Source organism: Zingiber officinale, chromosome 11B (genome assembly GCF_018446385.1).
Source record: "Zingiber officinale cultivar Zhangliang chromosome 11B, Zo_v1.1, whole genome shotgun sequence".
NCBI lineage: Eukaryota > Viridiplantae > Streptophyta > Magnoliopsida > Zingiberales > Zingiberaceae > Zingiber > Zingiber officinale.
Genome location: NC_056007.1, coordinates 85,292,046 through 85,306,495, shown reverse-complemented (window position 1 = coordinate 85,306,495; position 14,450 = coordinate 85,292,046). Strand labels below are relative to the sequence as shown.

Genomic DNA, 14,450 nt, shown 5'->3' with positions numbered 1-14,450 from the left:
GGTTTAGGGTTTCTTTATTTTTTTTTACATGGAAAAAGAATAATACTGGTTTCTAGATGACAAAATAGATCATAGAATAGTGGATGATTCCACTGTTAGGACGGAGTCGATGGTCAATATGACGTGGCAGTTAAAAGTTAGTAGAAGATGGTGGTCAAGATTAAGGACTATGCGTTCAGGTAGTCCATTCCTCTAATCTCAGACGATCCAATCTAATCTCGGTCAGCTTTATTCTAGTCGAATCTCTAGGACTCAGTCACCTCACTTCTCATGGATAAGGCTCTCAAACTAATCGTGGTCGTCTTTAGGCCTGTTAGACCTCAGGGCTCAGTCTCCTCACTTATCATGGGCAAGGAGGCTCCCAATCTAATCCCGATCGGTTTTATGTCGATCGGACCTCTAGAGCTCAGTCTCCTAACTTTTCATGGATAAAACTCTTAATCTAATCATGGCTATCTTTAGGCTAGTCGAACCACAGGGTTCAGTCCCTCACTTCTCATGGGCAATGCTCCCAAACTAATCTCGGTCGTCTTTAGATCGGTCGAACCCCAGGGCTCAGTCTCCTTACTTCTCTTGGACACCATCTCAGCCTTACACCCAGTCGACCTCGTAGCAGGTTCGACCACTAAGGGGACAACGCTGTCAGGAAATCGCAATAACTTGTCATAGGATAACATTTATCCATCAGAGAATATTCCAATATTCTACCACATACAAACTACGGAATCTTCCTCTACCCAATGAAAGACTATCGTAGTTTGACATTCTCTGATGCCTTATAATTGCGGAGGTTACAAAAGGTTATATAAAAAGGGATGTCCTCTCCGTTGGCAGGTACGCGCTAGACAATAATCTTACTTACGCGCACACATTGATTGATTTTTCAGTTTTTTTTGCTCGGCCTCTCTTCTGACTTGAGCGTCGAATGACCTGTGTAAGGGATCTCTTCCCTAATTCTTTCTCTAACGTTTCCAGGTGCTTGGTTTGTGGTATTTGCAGGGTCGTGGATATTATATATCAACGATCCTCTCCCCCAGGTCCCAGATTTCTCTCCTCGTCAATGTTCTCACTATCATCACCGGTATCCCATCGAACTCAACTTTCGGATGAGATCAACATCTAAATAGTTAAATCAAGGTATATATATTCGTACTTTCAAATTTATAGATCAAAACGTTATATACACATAAAAGGAGTGTTTTTTTTACTCTTGAAATTGAAAGAAGGAAAAAAAAAGAAAAATAAGATAAAAATGTTGGTTGGGAAGGACATAAGATCGATGATGAGGGCATAGACAGTTAGACACAAAGGAAGCCGTTATACTCGTTCTAGATAACTGCTTTGGAGGTTATAACCGTTACGTGTAAACACCGTCATCTTTTAAGCGACCAGCATTGAATTTGGTTCCTCTTTTTGCGACTGGCTCCGCCAGAAACCTGCCCCCTGGAACCGCAGCCACATCGCCCTCTCCACCTCCGCCATCTCCTCAGCCGTCAGCCCCACCACCACCTCTTCTCTCTCCGATTCCTCCTCTCCCGCTACCGCGGAGCTATCATCGCTGGCCCTGTTCCCCAACAGCCTCGCCTGCCTGAGCATCCTCCGCCTGTCTCTCCGCGCCCGCATCGCCTTCCGGCAGATCCCCGCCGGAAGACGCACCGCCGTCAGCACCACCACGTTCACCGCGGCGCAGGGGAAGCAGCAGCACACAGCGACGCATTCCGCCGCCGCGCCGCCGGCCATCTCCGCACACCGAGCGCCCACCGGCGGCGGCGACCTCTTCAGGATCACCGGATGCCGGCGCCGTGCTCTGATGTCCGGCGGCATCGCCGACTGAGGGCAGGGCGAGGACAGGGAGCCGCGCCGCGCCATCGTGCCCGGGGGGCGTCTGGTCAAAACTGTCGGCCGGTCGACGTCATCGTCGATTAGCGATCGCAGGGCCGTTTACGGGACCCACAGCTCGCCCGCTTTATAGTTTGACCGTTCTAGAAACCAAACCATTTGTGGAATGTAACAGAACGGGAACTGAAATGGCGTGGCGACTCTAACATTCCGGCTTAATTAAGGTTGCCGTCCTAAATCATACTTATCCGCTAATTAAATAGACATCCGCCGACCGCTGGAGAGTATTAATCAATGCATTCGAACGAGTCCTTATCCAACTCTTTATTACTGCGACACACGTGTGACTGGCTCCGCTCCGCACGCTCGCCATTCCGATGTGCCCGGATCCGTACTCGCGCTCTTCGCGCCACCACCAAAATCATTTCCCCATCGAAATCCTTACCCATCGGCGCACCGGCTCCAGCGATAGGCTGCATTCGCCAACGATACGACGAGTACGCTGTCCGTGCTCTTACGACACTTCGCTGGAGGGAACGACCTTATCCACTAGTATTCGCCTTCCTCCGTGATGACCTCCCACGTGTTAGTGTTCTTCCTCGGAGGATGTGGTCCAACACTATCCATAAATGACGAGTCCTAACTCATAAATTACCACAGTATAAATAGAGGGGAGAAGAAACTTGCTCTACGTGAATTAATAAGTGATTAAGAAAATAGTACTCCACAATCACAGAAAGATACAGTAGTGACATGGGTGGTCTTCGATTGGCGTACGGATTGATGTTCCTCTTCGCCTCCGTCGTCTTCATCAAAATGCTTCACCTCTTCCTCTGCCCTGTTTTCTTCATCACCGGCTCGTAGATAGCTAGCGATGGGTGGAGCGACGAATCATCCCCCGTACGGTGCTCGGATCAACGCCGGACTCGGGGGGTCGAGTGAGTGCTTAAGTCGCACGTCCTGTTTCGTAGAAGATGCGCGTGTGTTTTATTGATTGCTGGTCCTAGGCTGTACGTACGCTGTGTTCTTGAACATGTTTGATGTTTCAGTGGTGATATGAGCAATGGAATCATGAATAAATATGCCTTTCCAGTTTGATTTAGATTTATTATCTTTTGTATGCACTTTGTCAATTCAAAAGGATTGAGATCCAGAGTAATTAATAACACGATACCACGAGCATAATTCATATTTGAGAAAACGTGGATCGCAATTCCATTTTTTTATTTGAACTTGGTTCTTACTGACCGAATAAAATCAAATCGAACCAAACCGGGTTCAGCTTGCTTAGGCGTAGCCCTCGTTCTCCTCCATGAACCGCTTGATGCGCCTCATCAGCTCGTCCGACGCCTCCGATCTTGGGTCGATCGTGAAGAACCCGTGCTGCTGCCCCGCGAATTCCGCCAGCTCCACCGGCTTCTTCCACCCTTTCAGCGTCGCCGCGTACTCCGCCGCCCTGTCACGCAGAAGATCCCTCTCTCCCACCACCACAAGCATCGGCAGGAGCTCCGCCGCTTCCAGATCCAGGCTCTCCGGCCCCAAGGGATTCACCAGCGGGTGATCCAGTGTTGCTCCAGCCGGAATCGAGAGCCGCCAGTACCGGTCGTTGAGGTCCCGGTTCAGGAACGCGTCGTCGGGGCACTCCGCCTCCGACCGCGTCCGCCTGGATCCGCCAAAGAAGGGCATCAGGAGCACGAATCCCCGGAGGCGGACGGGCGCCAGGGCGGCGCGGCTGGCCGGGGAACCGAACCTGAGGGCGATGTGGTGGGCGATGTTCCCACCGGCCGAATCTCCAGAGATGAATACCCGGTCAAGGTCTGCCGACTCGGCCAGCCAGGGATCTCCGGAACGGAGCCACTCGATCGCCGCGACGGAATCGTCGATGGCGGCAGGAAGGCGGTTCTCGGGGGCCAGACGGTAGTCGGGGGCGACGATGAAAGCGCCGAGGTCGGAGGCGAGGCGGAGACAGTAGTTATGGAAGTTGGGCCAGGTGCGGGAGCCGATGCAAAAGCCACCGCCGTGGAAGTAGAAGAAGACGGGGAAGCAGGTGCCGGGGGCGCGGCGGGGGCGATAGAGGCGGAGGCAGCGGGCGTCGGGACCGGGGGAGAAGGGGACGTCCTTCCACTCGATGGAACCGTCGTCCGCGACGGGAACGAGGAAGCTGGTGTTGGCGGAGCGGAGGACGGTGCCGTCACTGAGCACTTGGAGGACGCCGCGGCAGTCGTCGACCACATGCGGCGGAGGCAGCGAAAGAGGGCCGGAGGACGTCATTTGTGGTATGTTTGGGAGGATGTGAGGGAAGGGGAAGGAGAAGGTAGGGGAAATAAAGAGAAGGAAAACTTTAAACGAAAAGGAAGGAAAGGTTATCTATGGAATTCGCTTATTAGAAGTTCCAACATATTTTCTAACTTAATTGAAAAAAGAAATTATTTTTATCAACAAAATTTAAGAGGAGATCCAACATATCTTTCAAATGTTTTTATTTAAAATTTTTAAAATTATTATTTTTATTATTTTTCATTTAATTACTTGTTATCGGTAATTCATTATTTTGTTATGAATAGTATAAAAAATTAATTTTTTATTTTAAAAATAATTAATTTAAATGATAATATAAAAAATTAATTTTATTATTACAAATATCTAATTTATATTTATAAAATAAATATTAATATTATAAAAAATTTCTAATTTAAAAAGTGAAGATATTTTTATAACTTTATCTATTAAACCTTCATTCTTTTTTCTTTTCTCACAATCAAAATAACACATGTTATATTAATCAACCTTCATTCTCTTCCAAACAAGAAAAATTAAATACCTACCTTCCCTTACCTTAATCCCTTAACGAACTTTCCTTCCCTCCATTCAAACAGGTCGAGGAGATTGGGATGGGTATCATGGGGAGAAGCAGAAAGGGATATATGATAGAAATGCAGTGTAGTTGGCTGAACGTGGGAGTGAAGGGTCGGTAATTTGTCGTGAATCCCGATGATTGCGTGGACAACTCTCTCGTGACATCGCTGTCACGACAACGAGAGGCACCAGAGGAGATGACGTATACAAAGTCTCGTCCACCTAAAAAAACAAAACAAAAAAACACTGAAACTATTTTTTTTATAGCAAAAATGGGTCTATCCAAATAAATATATAGGATTCTTTTAAACTATTGCAATGTACAGTGTTTTATAATGTAGTTCCTCATCAAAGCATTGGTTTGCAAGCTAGCATTTTGTCAACACTACTTTTATTGAAATCATTATTGGTTTCAAAACGACAGAAGGTGACAGGTTAGTCGACATGGTTTCGGATCAAACCAAACCAACTATTTCGTCGTAGGTTTTGGCATGACAGACACGATGCCTATCCTAATCCCCAACTGTTTCAGATATTTTTCATGAGCCATACCTATAATATAATGAATCCAAGGAGAGCAAAGGTTATTCGTGGTTGGTTCTTTTGCAAAAATGAAAAATAAATTTTAACAAGTTGGGGTAAAAAGGGAAAACCAAACTTCGTTTTTCCAGTACTAACACCATCTTCACCTGTACATGTTTTTGTCAGTAAAAGTAGCTAAAAAATTAGATTCTAACACGACCAGAATAAGGTTGACAAGAAAGAAAAAACAAAAATTAAAATACTTGGAAGAGAGAGAAACTGGAAGCATCGTAAAATAAAACACGACCAGAATAAGGTTAATAAGAAAGAAAAAACTTCCAGTTGCAGTATGTGCCAGTATATTTTGGATCAATTACCAACAACTATCAATGAAGGCCATCAGAGGAAAGGATTTTGTGCCAATCAACACAGTTAACAGATACAATCATGTTACTTGCACTCAAGTAGGGGGAGGGGGACGGGGAATGAGCACGAACCAGATTCATGAAAACAATAACAATCACTTGCCCTCTTTATTTAGGTTACACATGTATATCTTTGCTTTGTGATAGGGAATCAAAGGTAGATTACATATCCTTCTGCATTTATCAAGTAAAGAATAAAAAACATTCTGAATCAAAAGTTTAAGCCTGTTTGATGAGTTCTTTGCACTTGATGGAAAACACTGAGACTAGCACTAATTCAAGAAACTAGATTCTGAATAGTTCAAATTATCTACTTTTAGACATATAAACTATGATAACTTCTCAGGGTATACAGATGAAAACTTGATGAAATCTTAGGATCAACAAGTGGCAAATTGCTCGGAACCAAATAGCAACCAGTCAACCACTAGGAACCACATATGTAACTTTGAAACTTATCTTTCTTATGAAATGGAACCAGTGAAGTAGCTCTGGACCTAATCAAGCCCATCACATCAAGCTTCAACCAGTTATGATCCGGAAATTTGTATACATAGTAACAGAGTCGTACCTGTGTACGACGGGGCCTGAAGCACATACTAAAAAAGTGACTCTTCTACTACGATAAATAATAATAAAGTTCAATTTACAAATAACATATATATTAAATATATAAAAAAATTAAAAATAAATATATTACATCAACAAAAAATAATAAATATTTAAAATAATTATATAAACACTACTCCTATAGCTATTTTAGAGATAAAAACAATTATCAAATCTGCATAATTCAATTGTCAAACTCTTTCTTTCTCAGTAGATAACATTGGTAGCCCATTTAGTGTATCCTATAATACTGATACCAATGCGGTAGCTACAAACAGCAGCAAGAAGACAAGTAGTAACCACCATGCAATTAGGTCGCAGTTCGCACAAGCGACTGAGGTAGCGTGTGACAGCCCCGTGCTATGCAATTAAGTCACGCGAACAAAGGTCAACTGCCAACCCGCGTCGAGTGAGATAGTCACTATGAGAATCGACGCGATTAGATCACACAAACGATCTTTGTTGCATGATTAGGTTACAATTAGTGTCACGTGGTGCAAGACGAAGAAGATGGTCGAAGAAGAAGATTATGATTACCTCTTGTTCCGTGGATCCAGGTCTTAGTAAAAAGAACGCCGAAGAAGAAATCACGTGCAAAGAAGAGCAACACCGAAGAATAAATTATGTGCAAATAAGAGTCATGCGTCAGTGTGTGCCTCGGAACCGTGAGAATAGGTTTAACGACCATTTAGGGTCCATATCTCTCATTTTTTTAATAAAAAAATGGGCCCTTCATTGGGCTGGGCCCTGAGGCGATCGCCTCTCTGGCCTCATGGAAGTTACGGCCCTGCATAGTAAGGATATAATATCTATTATCAAGCTAATAAAAAACATAATGAAGAGCAAGGTTTATAAGAGTGTGTTAGTTATTCAGCCCTGTGTACATATGCAAACATATCATGCCACACAAAAACAAGCAGCATTTAACTCTTGGCAAGTAGCTGCTAGCAATCATGGTTCTGGCACAAACAATCAAACATGAAGCAAATAAGAATAAGAATTATTTTCCTCACGAATCAATAATCTTTGAGCCTTTCACAAAGTTTAATTCTCATGTCAAAAGACTGTATATTGTAATTTCCTAATTATACAAATACCTTCTAGTGATAAGGCAGTCTGGACCATAAATTGATTCAATCTCTCTGCTTATTGTCATTGTTCTTCTTGATAAGGATCAAACATAATTATTGTGTGGAAGTTCCCATCACCAGCATGAGCAATGATCATGCTGATAAATGCTGCATTTTCAGGTCAGAGTATATGAAACAAAAATCTTTCCTAATCCCATGAACTGAGAAAATTTAGCTCCACTTATAGTAATCTGTTAAATCATATAGTCTCAATAATTTCATAAGGAAATGCAAAATTAATGGTGATGCTTTGAGCTCTTCCTTAGACTTGGATATGCACTCTGTCAGCCTTGATAAAGGAACACATACATCCCATTGAGAGGAAAATAGTAAGGGTGCACAGCAACACATCTACCTGAAACCAAAAAATATATATATTCAATGCATGTGCTCTTCCTGACTTGCAAAGGCTAAAAATGCAAGCAAATCATGTAGAACATTATTCTTTGTTGGTTTGTGTAATATAAAACCATGATTTTCAATACTTGCCCAACAGTGACCTTATTTACATTACATATTGCTTCATAATGTGAGGATACACATTGTTAGACCAGTGTAGCTAAAACAGTACTGTCATGGATTAAAACCTCATACAAGCACCAACACTGGTCTTGCTCAAACTGACACAAAGCAAATGTTGCAAATGCAAGAAGAAAATGGAAATGGCAATCAAAGATGTCTTAGGCAGCACTGATCTGTTGCAACCATACCAGGGAACAAGGTTTTGGATCAAACTCTAGTGGCAATGCCATGTTATCAGAACAGCAATTGTGCAAACTTGAACAGGCTGAGAGAGAGCCTTCATAGTTAGGGGTCATCGCATACCAAGCCAAAGTGCCTCCTGTATTAGGAAAGGCGGCAATAAAAAAAATTCACCACTACTCTCCAACTTGTTCTCCATACCAATAGTGATCAGAGTTCAGTGGTGGTCATTTGCGGCAGTTGGCGGCTGTTCAATAGCTGGATGCAGCCATCATGGTGCGTCCATTGTTAGACGACGATTCGAGGTGGTCCTGAGCCGAATTCAACAATTGGCAGTGGTTTGACAACTTGATACAGTGGCTGCAATGGTTCGTGAACAATTGATGAAGGCTGGCGAAGGTTCGACAACAATTGACGATGGCCAACGAATACAATTGACAATGACTCAGTGATGGTAGGTGATGGTCTAGCAATGGCTCCACGTCTAATAGTGATTGGTGATGAAGAAGATCAAATTATTAACTATGATTAATGCTATAAAAGATAGGAGAAGGCCAAGCACAACCCTACTTAACAAAATTAAAAAAAGATCCAATGAATTGCATATTACAATGATGCTCCATATTTAGAGCCCAATGGTAAGACAAGATCCATGTAGTCCAACAGTTAGAAAGACAACTTCCCATTGTTGTTTTTGTAAGAGCGAACTTCGATAGGATCACACTATAGCTTGCATTTACACGTGAGCAGCAATGATGCCGATATCCTTATAGTATTTGTTTATTATGTGGATATCTAGAAGTTCATACTTCTAACTGCCTCTGGGAGCAGGAGTAGATTATACCAGATTTTCAACTTTTTTCCAACATTAATGCAACTCCAAATCTTGCAATTCTCAGTCAAATTTGGAGAATGAAGCTGCAACACACAGAACACAGTCTAAAAAGTCGGTCCAATTCGGACACTTGACAAACAGTGAATAATCCAAGAGTTCAAATGTCATGCTTGGTTATATACCAAAATAATTATGAATTTGACAGTCATACCTCTGCTTCTACTGAGTTCTAATGCCTTTGATGGGCTGGGCCCAAATGTCATACAGACCTAATGGGCCCCTTTCAAAATCAAGTTAATCCGTGACTCAGCGTGGTGAGCGCGTGCCGCATACAGAGAATGCGAGAACATTCTCCTCTTGCTTAAGCACGAAGGGATCGGAAACTCCGCGTGCCATCACTGTCCATCGTTTCCTATTAATGGCAACGTAAGATAAAGACTCTGATTAGACCAGCAGATCTCGCTGTTCGAGCCTTCTCCATCAAGGGGCGATTTGTTTTTATCCAGCGAAGAGCTTCCTTCTTCTTCGTGCGTTTTTTTGGGGTAGGTTTTCTTAATTTTGCAATATATTGTTTGCAGAATGTTCAGATTTAGAACAATCAAAGCTTCTTTTGTTTGATCAAAAGACATTAGATCTCGATCTTTCGGGTGGGATTTTTTTTTTTCGGGCCGGTGATTTTTTTTTTTTTAATTGCATAGACACTTCATCGACACTAGTCTAAGTACTTTGTATGATGCTGGAAATTGGTTTTTGATCAAGCTGGAAATGGCGATCTTACTGTTTTATTGGATCTGTCAACAGAGGATCCAGATCTGTTCTGTAAATCTGTATTTGTAGTTTCAATTTATAGATGTTGTTCACAGTTCAATGGTTCTGCTAGACTGTAATCTTACAAATTTCTTTAGTAGATTAAATTCCATTTCGTAACTCTCAGGTTTCGGTTCAGGTTGGAATACATTTCTGGTAAAATGGAGGACAAATGTGCCACTGCAGACAAAATCGAGGTAGAGGAAGGAAAAAAGGAGTTTCATGTGAAGGTCACAGGAAAAGAGATTGATGCAAGTGCAGAAAAGGAGGAGAAGAAAGAGTTGGAGATTGAAATAGGCACAAAATCTGTAGAGAAAGAGAAGATCAAGCATGAGGTTAAGGATGACGAGGAGCAGCATAAGGAGAAGTTGGATAAACATGGGATAAATGGGGATGAAAATGATGAATCAAAAGAAAAGAAGAAAAAGGACAAAAAAGGTGAGGACGATAAGGATCGCGACAGTGACTCAAAGGAAAAGAAGAAGAAGAAGAACAAGAATGAAGAGGATGATTTCAAAGAAAAGAAAACAAAAGATGTGTCTGAGGTAAAGAAGAAAAGCAAAGATGAAGAGGATGGACCAAAGGAAAAGAAGAAAAGCAAGGATGAGGAAGGTGAATCAGAGAACAAAATGAAAATTAAGGACAAAGATGATGAATTGAAGGATAAAAAGAAGAAAAATAAGGATAAAGATGAAGGATTGAAGGAAAAGAAGAAAAGCAAAGATGAGAGTGGGGATGATAGTCAGGTGACAGAAAAGGAGAAGAAGAAAATCAAGGATGAAGCTGATGAAATCAAAATAAAGAAAAAGAAAAACAAGAATGAAGATGATGACTTGAAGGAAAAGAAGAAGAGCAAAGAAGAAGAGGATGAACAGAAAGACAAAAAGAAAACCAAGGACAAAGATGATGAATCTAGAGGGAAGAAGAAAGAAACAAAAGACAAAGATGAATTGAAGGAGAAGGAGAAAAGTATCCATGAGGATGATGATGGATCAAATGAAAAGAAAAAGAAAGATGAAGAGGTAGAAAAAGAAGAAACTGCAGAAGATAAAAAACACAAGAAGCAAAAGAAGAGAAAAATAGAAGTTGGTGATGATTCAGACAAACAGAAGGACAGAGAGACAGATGCTAGCAAAGAGGATGCGAGTGAAGATGGAAAGAAAAAGGATAAAAAGGAAAAAGACAAGAAAAAGAAGGAAAAAGGCAAAGTAGGGAAGGAGAAGAACATGGATATAGAAAAGCTTAAAGAGCAGTTAAAGAAGATTGAAGCCAAGATGGAAGTTCTGCAGACAAAGAAAGATGATATTTTGAAACTGATTACAGAAGCAGAGGCAGTTCAACAGGTGGAAAATTCCAAGGAAAAGTAAATACAATGCAAGCTGGCCTTTAGATGAGCATGATAATGATGACCTCTTGTTATGATAGTTTTAATTCTAAGTTCAAGTAATTTTTCAGTAGATGGCAATAATCACAAACTTGAATCAAGCGACTAAATTTCCATGGTAAATGTCCATGTACCATGCTTTTTACAACTGCTGTGCTGAGAATGGATATATTTTGGCTAAAGTGGAAGGTCATGTATAGAAATGACAAAGCCACCAAACTTGCTTTATGATGTCTCATCTATCTGTTGTGATTGGTTATCCCAACCTGAAACATTCAAGTTCAACTACAAAAAGCGACAAGAACTCACTGCATTTTAAACATTCTCTACCCAGTACAACTTGCTTTGCTGCAGCTTTGCAAAGAATAGTAGATGAAATCAGAAGAAATCATCTCATCAAAAGCAATCAAAATTGAGTTGGCACAAAGGGATAATGTTCAATGCTCATAGGGCGCAAGGCCCAAGTTAGAATGGCAATAAACTAGCAAATACCCATGGCAAATAGACCACCAACGCCTGACTTCTTGCAACAGTAGCAGAAGATTCAGAAGTAGAAGCCATAGAAGCAGAGGAACATGACATGCTGGCTTGAGGTTATCTCCGACAGTTTTAAGTGTAGGGTGGTTTCCCAACGACAACAATGGCATAAGAGAACTCATCACGGGGTTCTCGATCAGAATAGACGACTCCGGCCGAAGGGTCAACTGTGAACCTGATGGCATCCAAATTGTTGTTCCTGCAACGAGGAAAGAAGGAATTGAAAGTGTTGAATACAGGAATAACATTTGTAATCTGAATGAGTGTTTGCTATATCGATGCAAGACCGGCCAAATACAGTGTGTTTGCGTGTGCACATTTTAGTAAAATTATCAATGTAAACAATATAGTTGTATGGAACCATGACCTGCCAGGAAGAGGGATGATGTACTGAGAAATCATAAACACAGGACAATTTTCATGATCAGTGTACAGTGAACACTAACGTTCAAATAGAAATTACAGTTTATTTGATAGAAAAATATCGATACAGACCATATCAATACAGGCAGAGATTCCAGCTTGCGCAGAGTCGAGTGTAATTTGCACATGGTTGACTGATTCCCAATCTGAGATAACAAAGACCTGAAAAGTATATGGATCAAAACTGTAAAAATTATCAGCTGAGAAGGTTACTGATCATGTTGATAAGAACAGCCTGATATATGATGCCAATTTTCTTTGTTTGCAATGCATTTTGACTCCATTCCAACTCGACTACGATACTACAAGTGTAGAGACCCCTTTGCTGAGCAGGCATATGAATGCTGAGTAGTCCATCACAGTTGATAATAGTTTTGTTCTCATCAATGGCGTAATGGATCTCACCATCGCAACAAAATGTTTTGCTCAATGATTTCCTCCCTGATCAATGAAACAGAAAGGATCTAACAGTGAAAAATTAAAAGATTGAAACCTTTTTTACATATTGCAAGCTTCGGTGCATGCATCAGATATAACATAAGCAACCAAGTAAAAAAAAACAACATCACAAGAAAATGTCAGTTGGGGCATTTAGAAAATAAATGCAGCACAGAGATAATTATATTCATCCCAAACATTTCTCATAACATGTCAATTGTACCGCTTAAAAAGGTGTTCTAACAACTAGCCTATGAAGTAATCTTTGGCAACTTACCACAAAGTTCAACATTTTAATCATAAAATGATACTGGAACTTCACTGTCGATTGAATAACAATTTGGAGTGCAAGGTGTGTGTGGAGTTAATAATTGAGGATAGAATAATAGTTAATTATGTTATTCATCGTACCTGTATTGACATTGAGAGCTCGGTGAACATCATTTTTAAGAAAGCATTTGATCAGCTGCAAATCGACTGGAGCGACTTATTATCCATGATGACTCCACTCTATGAGTTCACCGGCAACGAAGTATTGCCGATCAATCAACTGCATTTGGCCGTCTCGCTCGGGGAAAACCATTGAAGAGGACACGGACGACCAATTTCATCGTGGTGGATGCGCCTTTAGCCTACAACGTCATTCTGAGCCGACCGACGCTAAATGAGTTTCGAGTGGTGGTATCCACTTTCTACCAGAAATCAAGTTCCCGGTGAAGGACAAGGTGGGAAAGGTCAGAGGCGATTAGTTGGCCGCTCGACGTTGTTACGTCGAGATGGTCAGAACGGAAGCACGAGCCACTCGGAAGACACCTCGCCTAGAGGTGAGCGCTATCACAGAGAAGTCTCCTACTCTAGTCTACGATGAAAAGGAGGAGGTCCAGATACATCAAAACCGAGCGGAGGTGACAACCTTTATCGCCGCCGATCTGGAAAGCGAGAAGAAAACAGAATTGGTCGACTATGACGTGTTCGCCTAGTCGACACATGAATTGTCTTGCATTTCTCCAAGTGTGGCTCAACATGAGTACATGTCTGACCGGACTCTCGACCAGTTAAATAGAAGAAGAGAGACTTCAGCCAGGAGCAAAATTTGATCATCCGAGCGGAGATAGAGAAATTACTGGAGGCAGGTCATATACGGGAAGTCCAATTCCCAAGTTGGCACGCTAACGTGGTACTAGTCACCAAGCTAAGCAATAAATGACGGGTTTGCATTGACTTTCGTGACTTAAATAAGGCATACCCGAAGGACTTCTATCTGTTGCCTTAGATAGATCAAATGGTGGACTCCACAGCGAGCTGCAAATTAATATGCATGCTCAACGCATACCAGGGCTACCATCAAGTGCTACTCGCCCGAAAAGATCAGGAGAAGGTCAGTTTCATCACTGTCGATGGAACATATTGCTACAACGTCATGCCGTTCAGACTGAAGAATGCTGGAGCAATCTATCAAAGGCTAATGAATAAAGTGTTCCGTAAGCAGATCAGCCGTAACATGGAGGTCTATGTCGATGACATACTGATAAAATCCCTCCGAGCGGCCGACCTTTGTATGGACGTTAAGGAAACATGCCAATCACTAAGAACCTATGGAATGAAGCCGAACCCCAGCAAATGCCTGTTCGGCGCGAGGAGCAGTCGTTTTCTCGGGTATATCGTGGCCGAGCGAAAGATCGAGGCAAATCCAAGTAACGTGAAGGCCCTGCAAGATACGCCTCCACCTCGCAATCTGAAGGAGACTCAACGACTGACCGGACGGATCACCGCACTCTCAAGGTTCATCTCTAAGACGTCCGATCGAAGTCTGTCATTCTTCAAAGTGCTGCGTCGAGCCACGAGATTCCAATAGGACGTAGAGTGCGATCGGGCTTTGGAAGAAGTCAAGGAGTATCCTAACTCTTTGCCTGTACTAGCTAAGCCGAGCATAGGAGAGCCTC

At 42.2% G+C, this 14,450-nt stretch overlaps 3 protein-coding genes across 4 annotated transcripts; 1 reads left to right on the top strand and 2 right to left on the bottom strand.

Annotated features, from left to right (window-relative positions):
- Positions 1–1,380: 1,380 nt before the first annotated feature.
- On the bottom strand, positions 1,381–1,869 carry LOC122034125. The gene has a single exon (XM_042593250.1). It carries the CDS (start codon positions 1,867–1,869, stop codon positions 1,381–1,383), a length of 489 nt encoding a protein of 162 aa, XP_042449184.1.
- Positions 1,870–2,995: 1,126 nt separating this feature from the next.
- Positions 2,996–4,203, bottom strand: LOC122033336 (probable carboxylesterase 15). The gene has a single exon (XM_042592346.1). It carries the CDS (start codon positions 4,108–4,110, stop codon positions 3,127–3,129), a length of 984 nt encoding a protein of 327 aa, XP_042448280.1. The 5' UTR covers positions 4,111–4,203; the 3' UTR covers positions 2,996–3,126.
- A 5,027-nt stretch (positions 4,204–9,230) lies between these two features.
- Positions 9,231–12,070, top strand: LOC122034374 (nucleolar protein 58-like). Of its 2 annotated transcripts, none has more exons than XM_042593606.1 (2): positions 9,231–9,460; positions 9,865–12,070. In XM_042593606.1, the coding sequence occupies exon 2, from the start codon at positions 9,887–9,889 to the stop codon at positions 11,090–11,092; it is 1,206 nt and encodes a 401-aa protein (XP_042449540.1). In that variant the 5' UTR covers positions 9,231–9,460; positions 9,865–9,886; the 3' UTR covers positions 11,093–12,070. The 2 variants fall into 2 exon arrangements, with proteins under 2 accessions (XP_042449540.1, XP_042449539.1); XM_042593605.1 differs by having other exon boundaries at positions 9,853–12,070.
- The last annotated feature ends 2,380 nt before the right edge of the window (positions 12,071–14,450 follow it).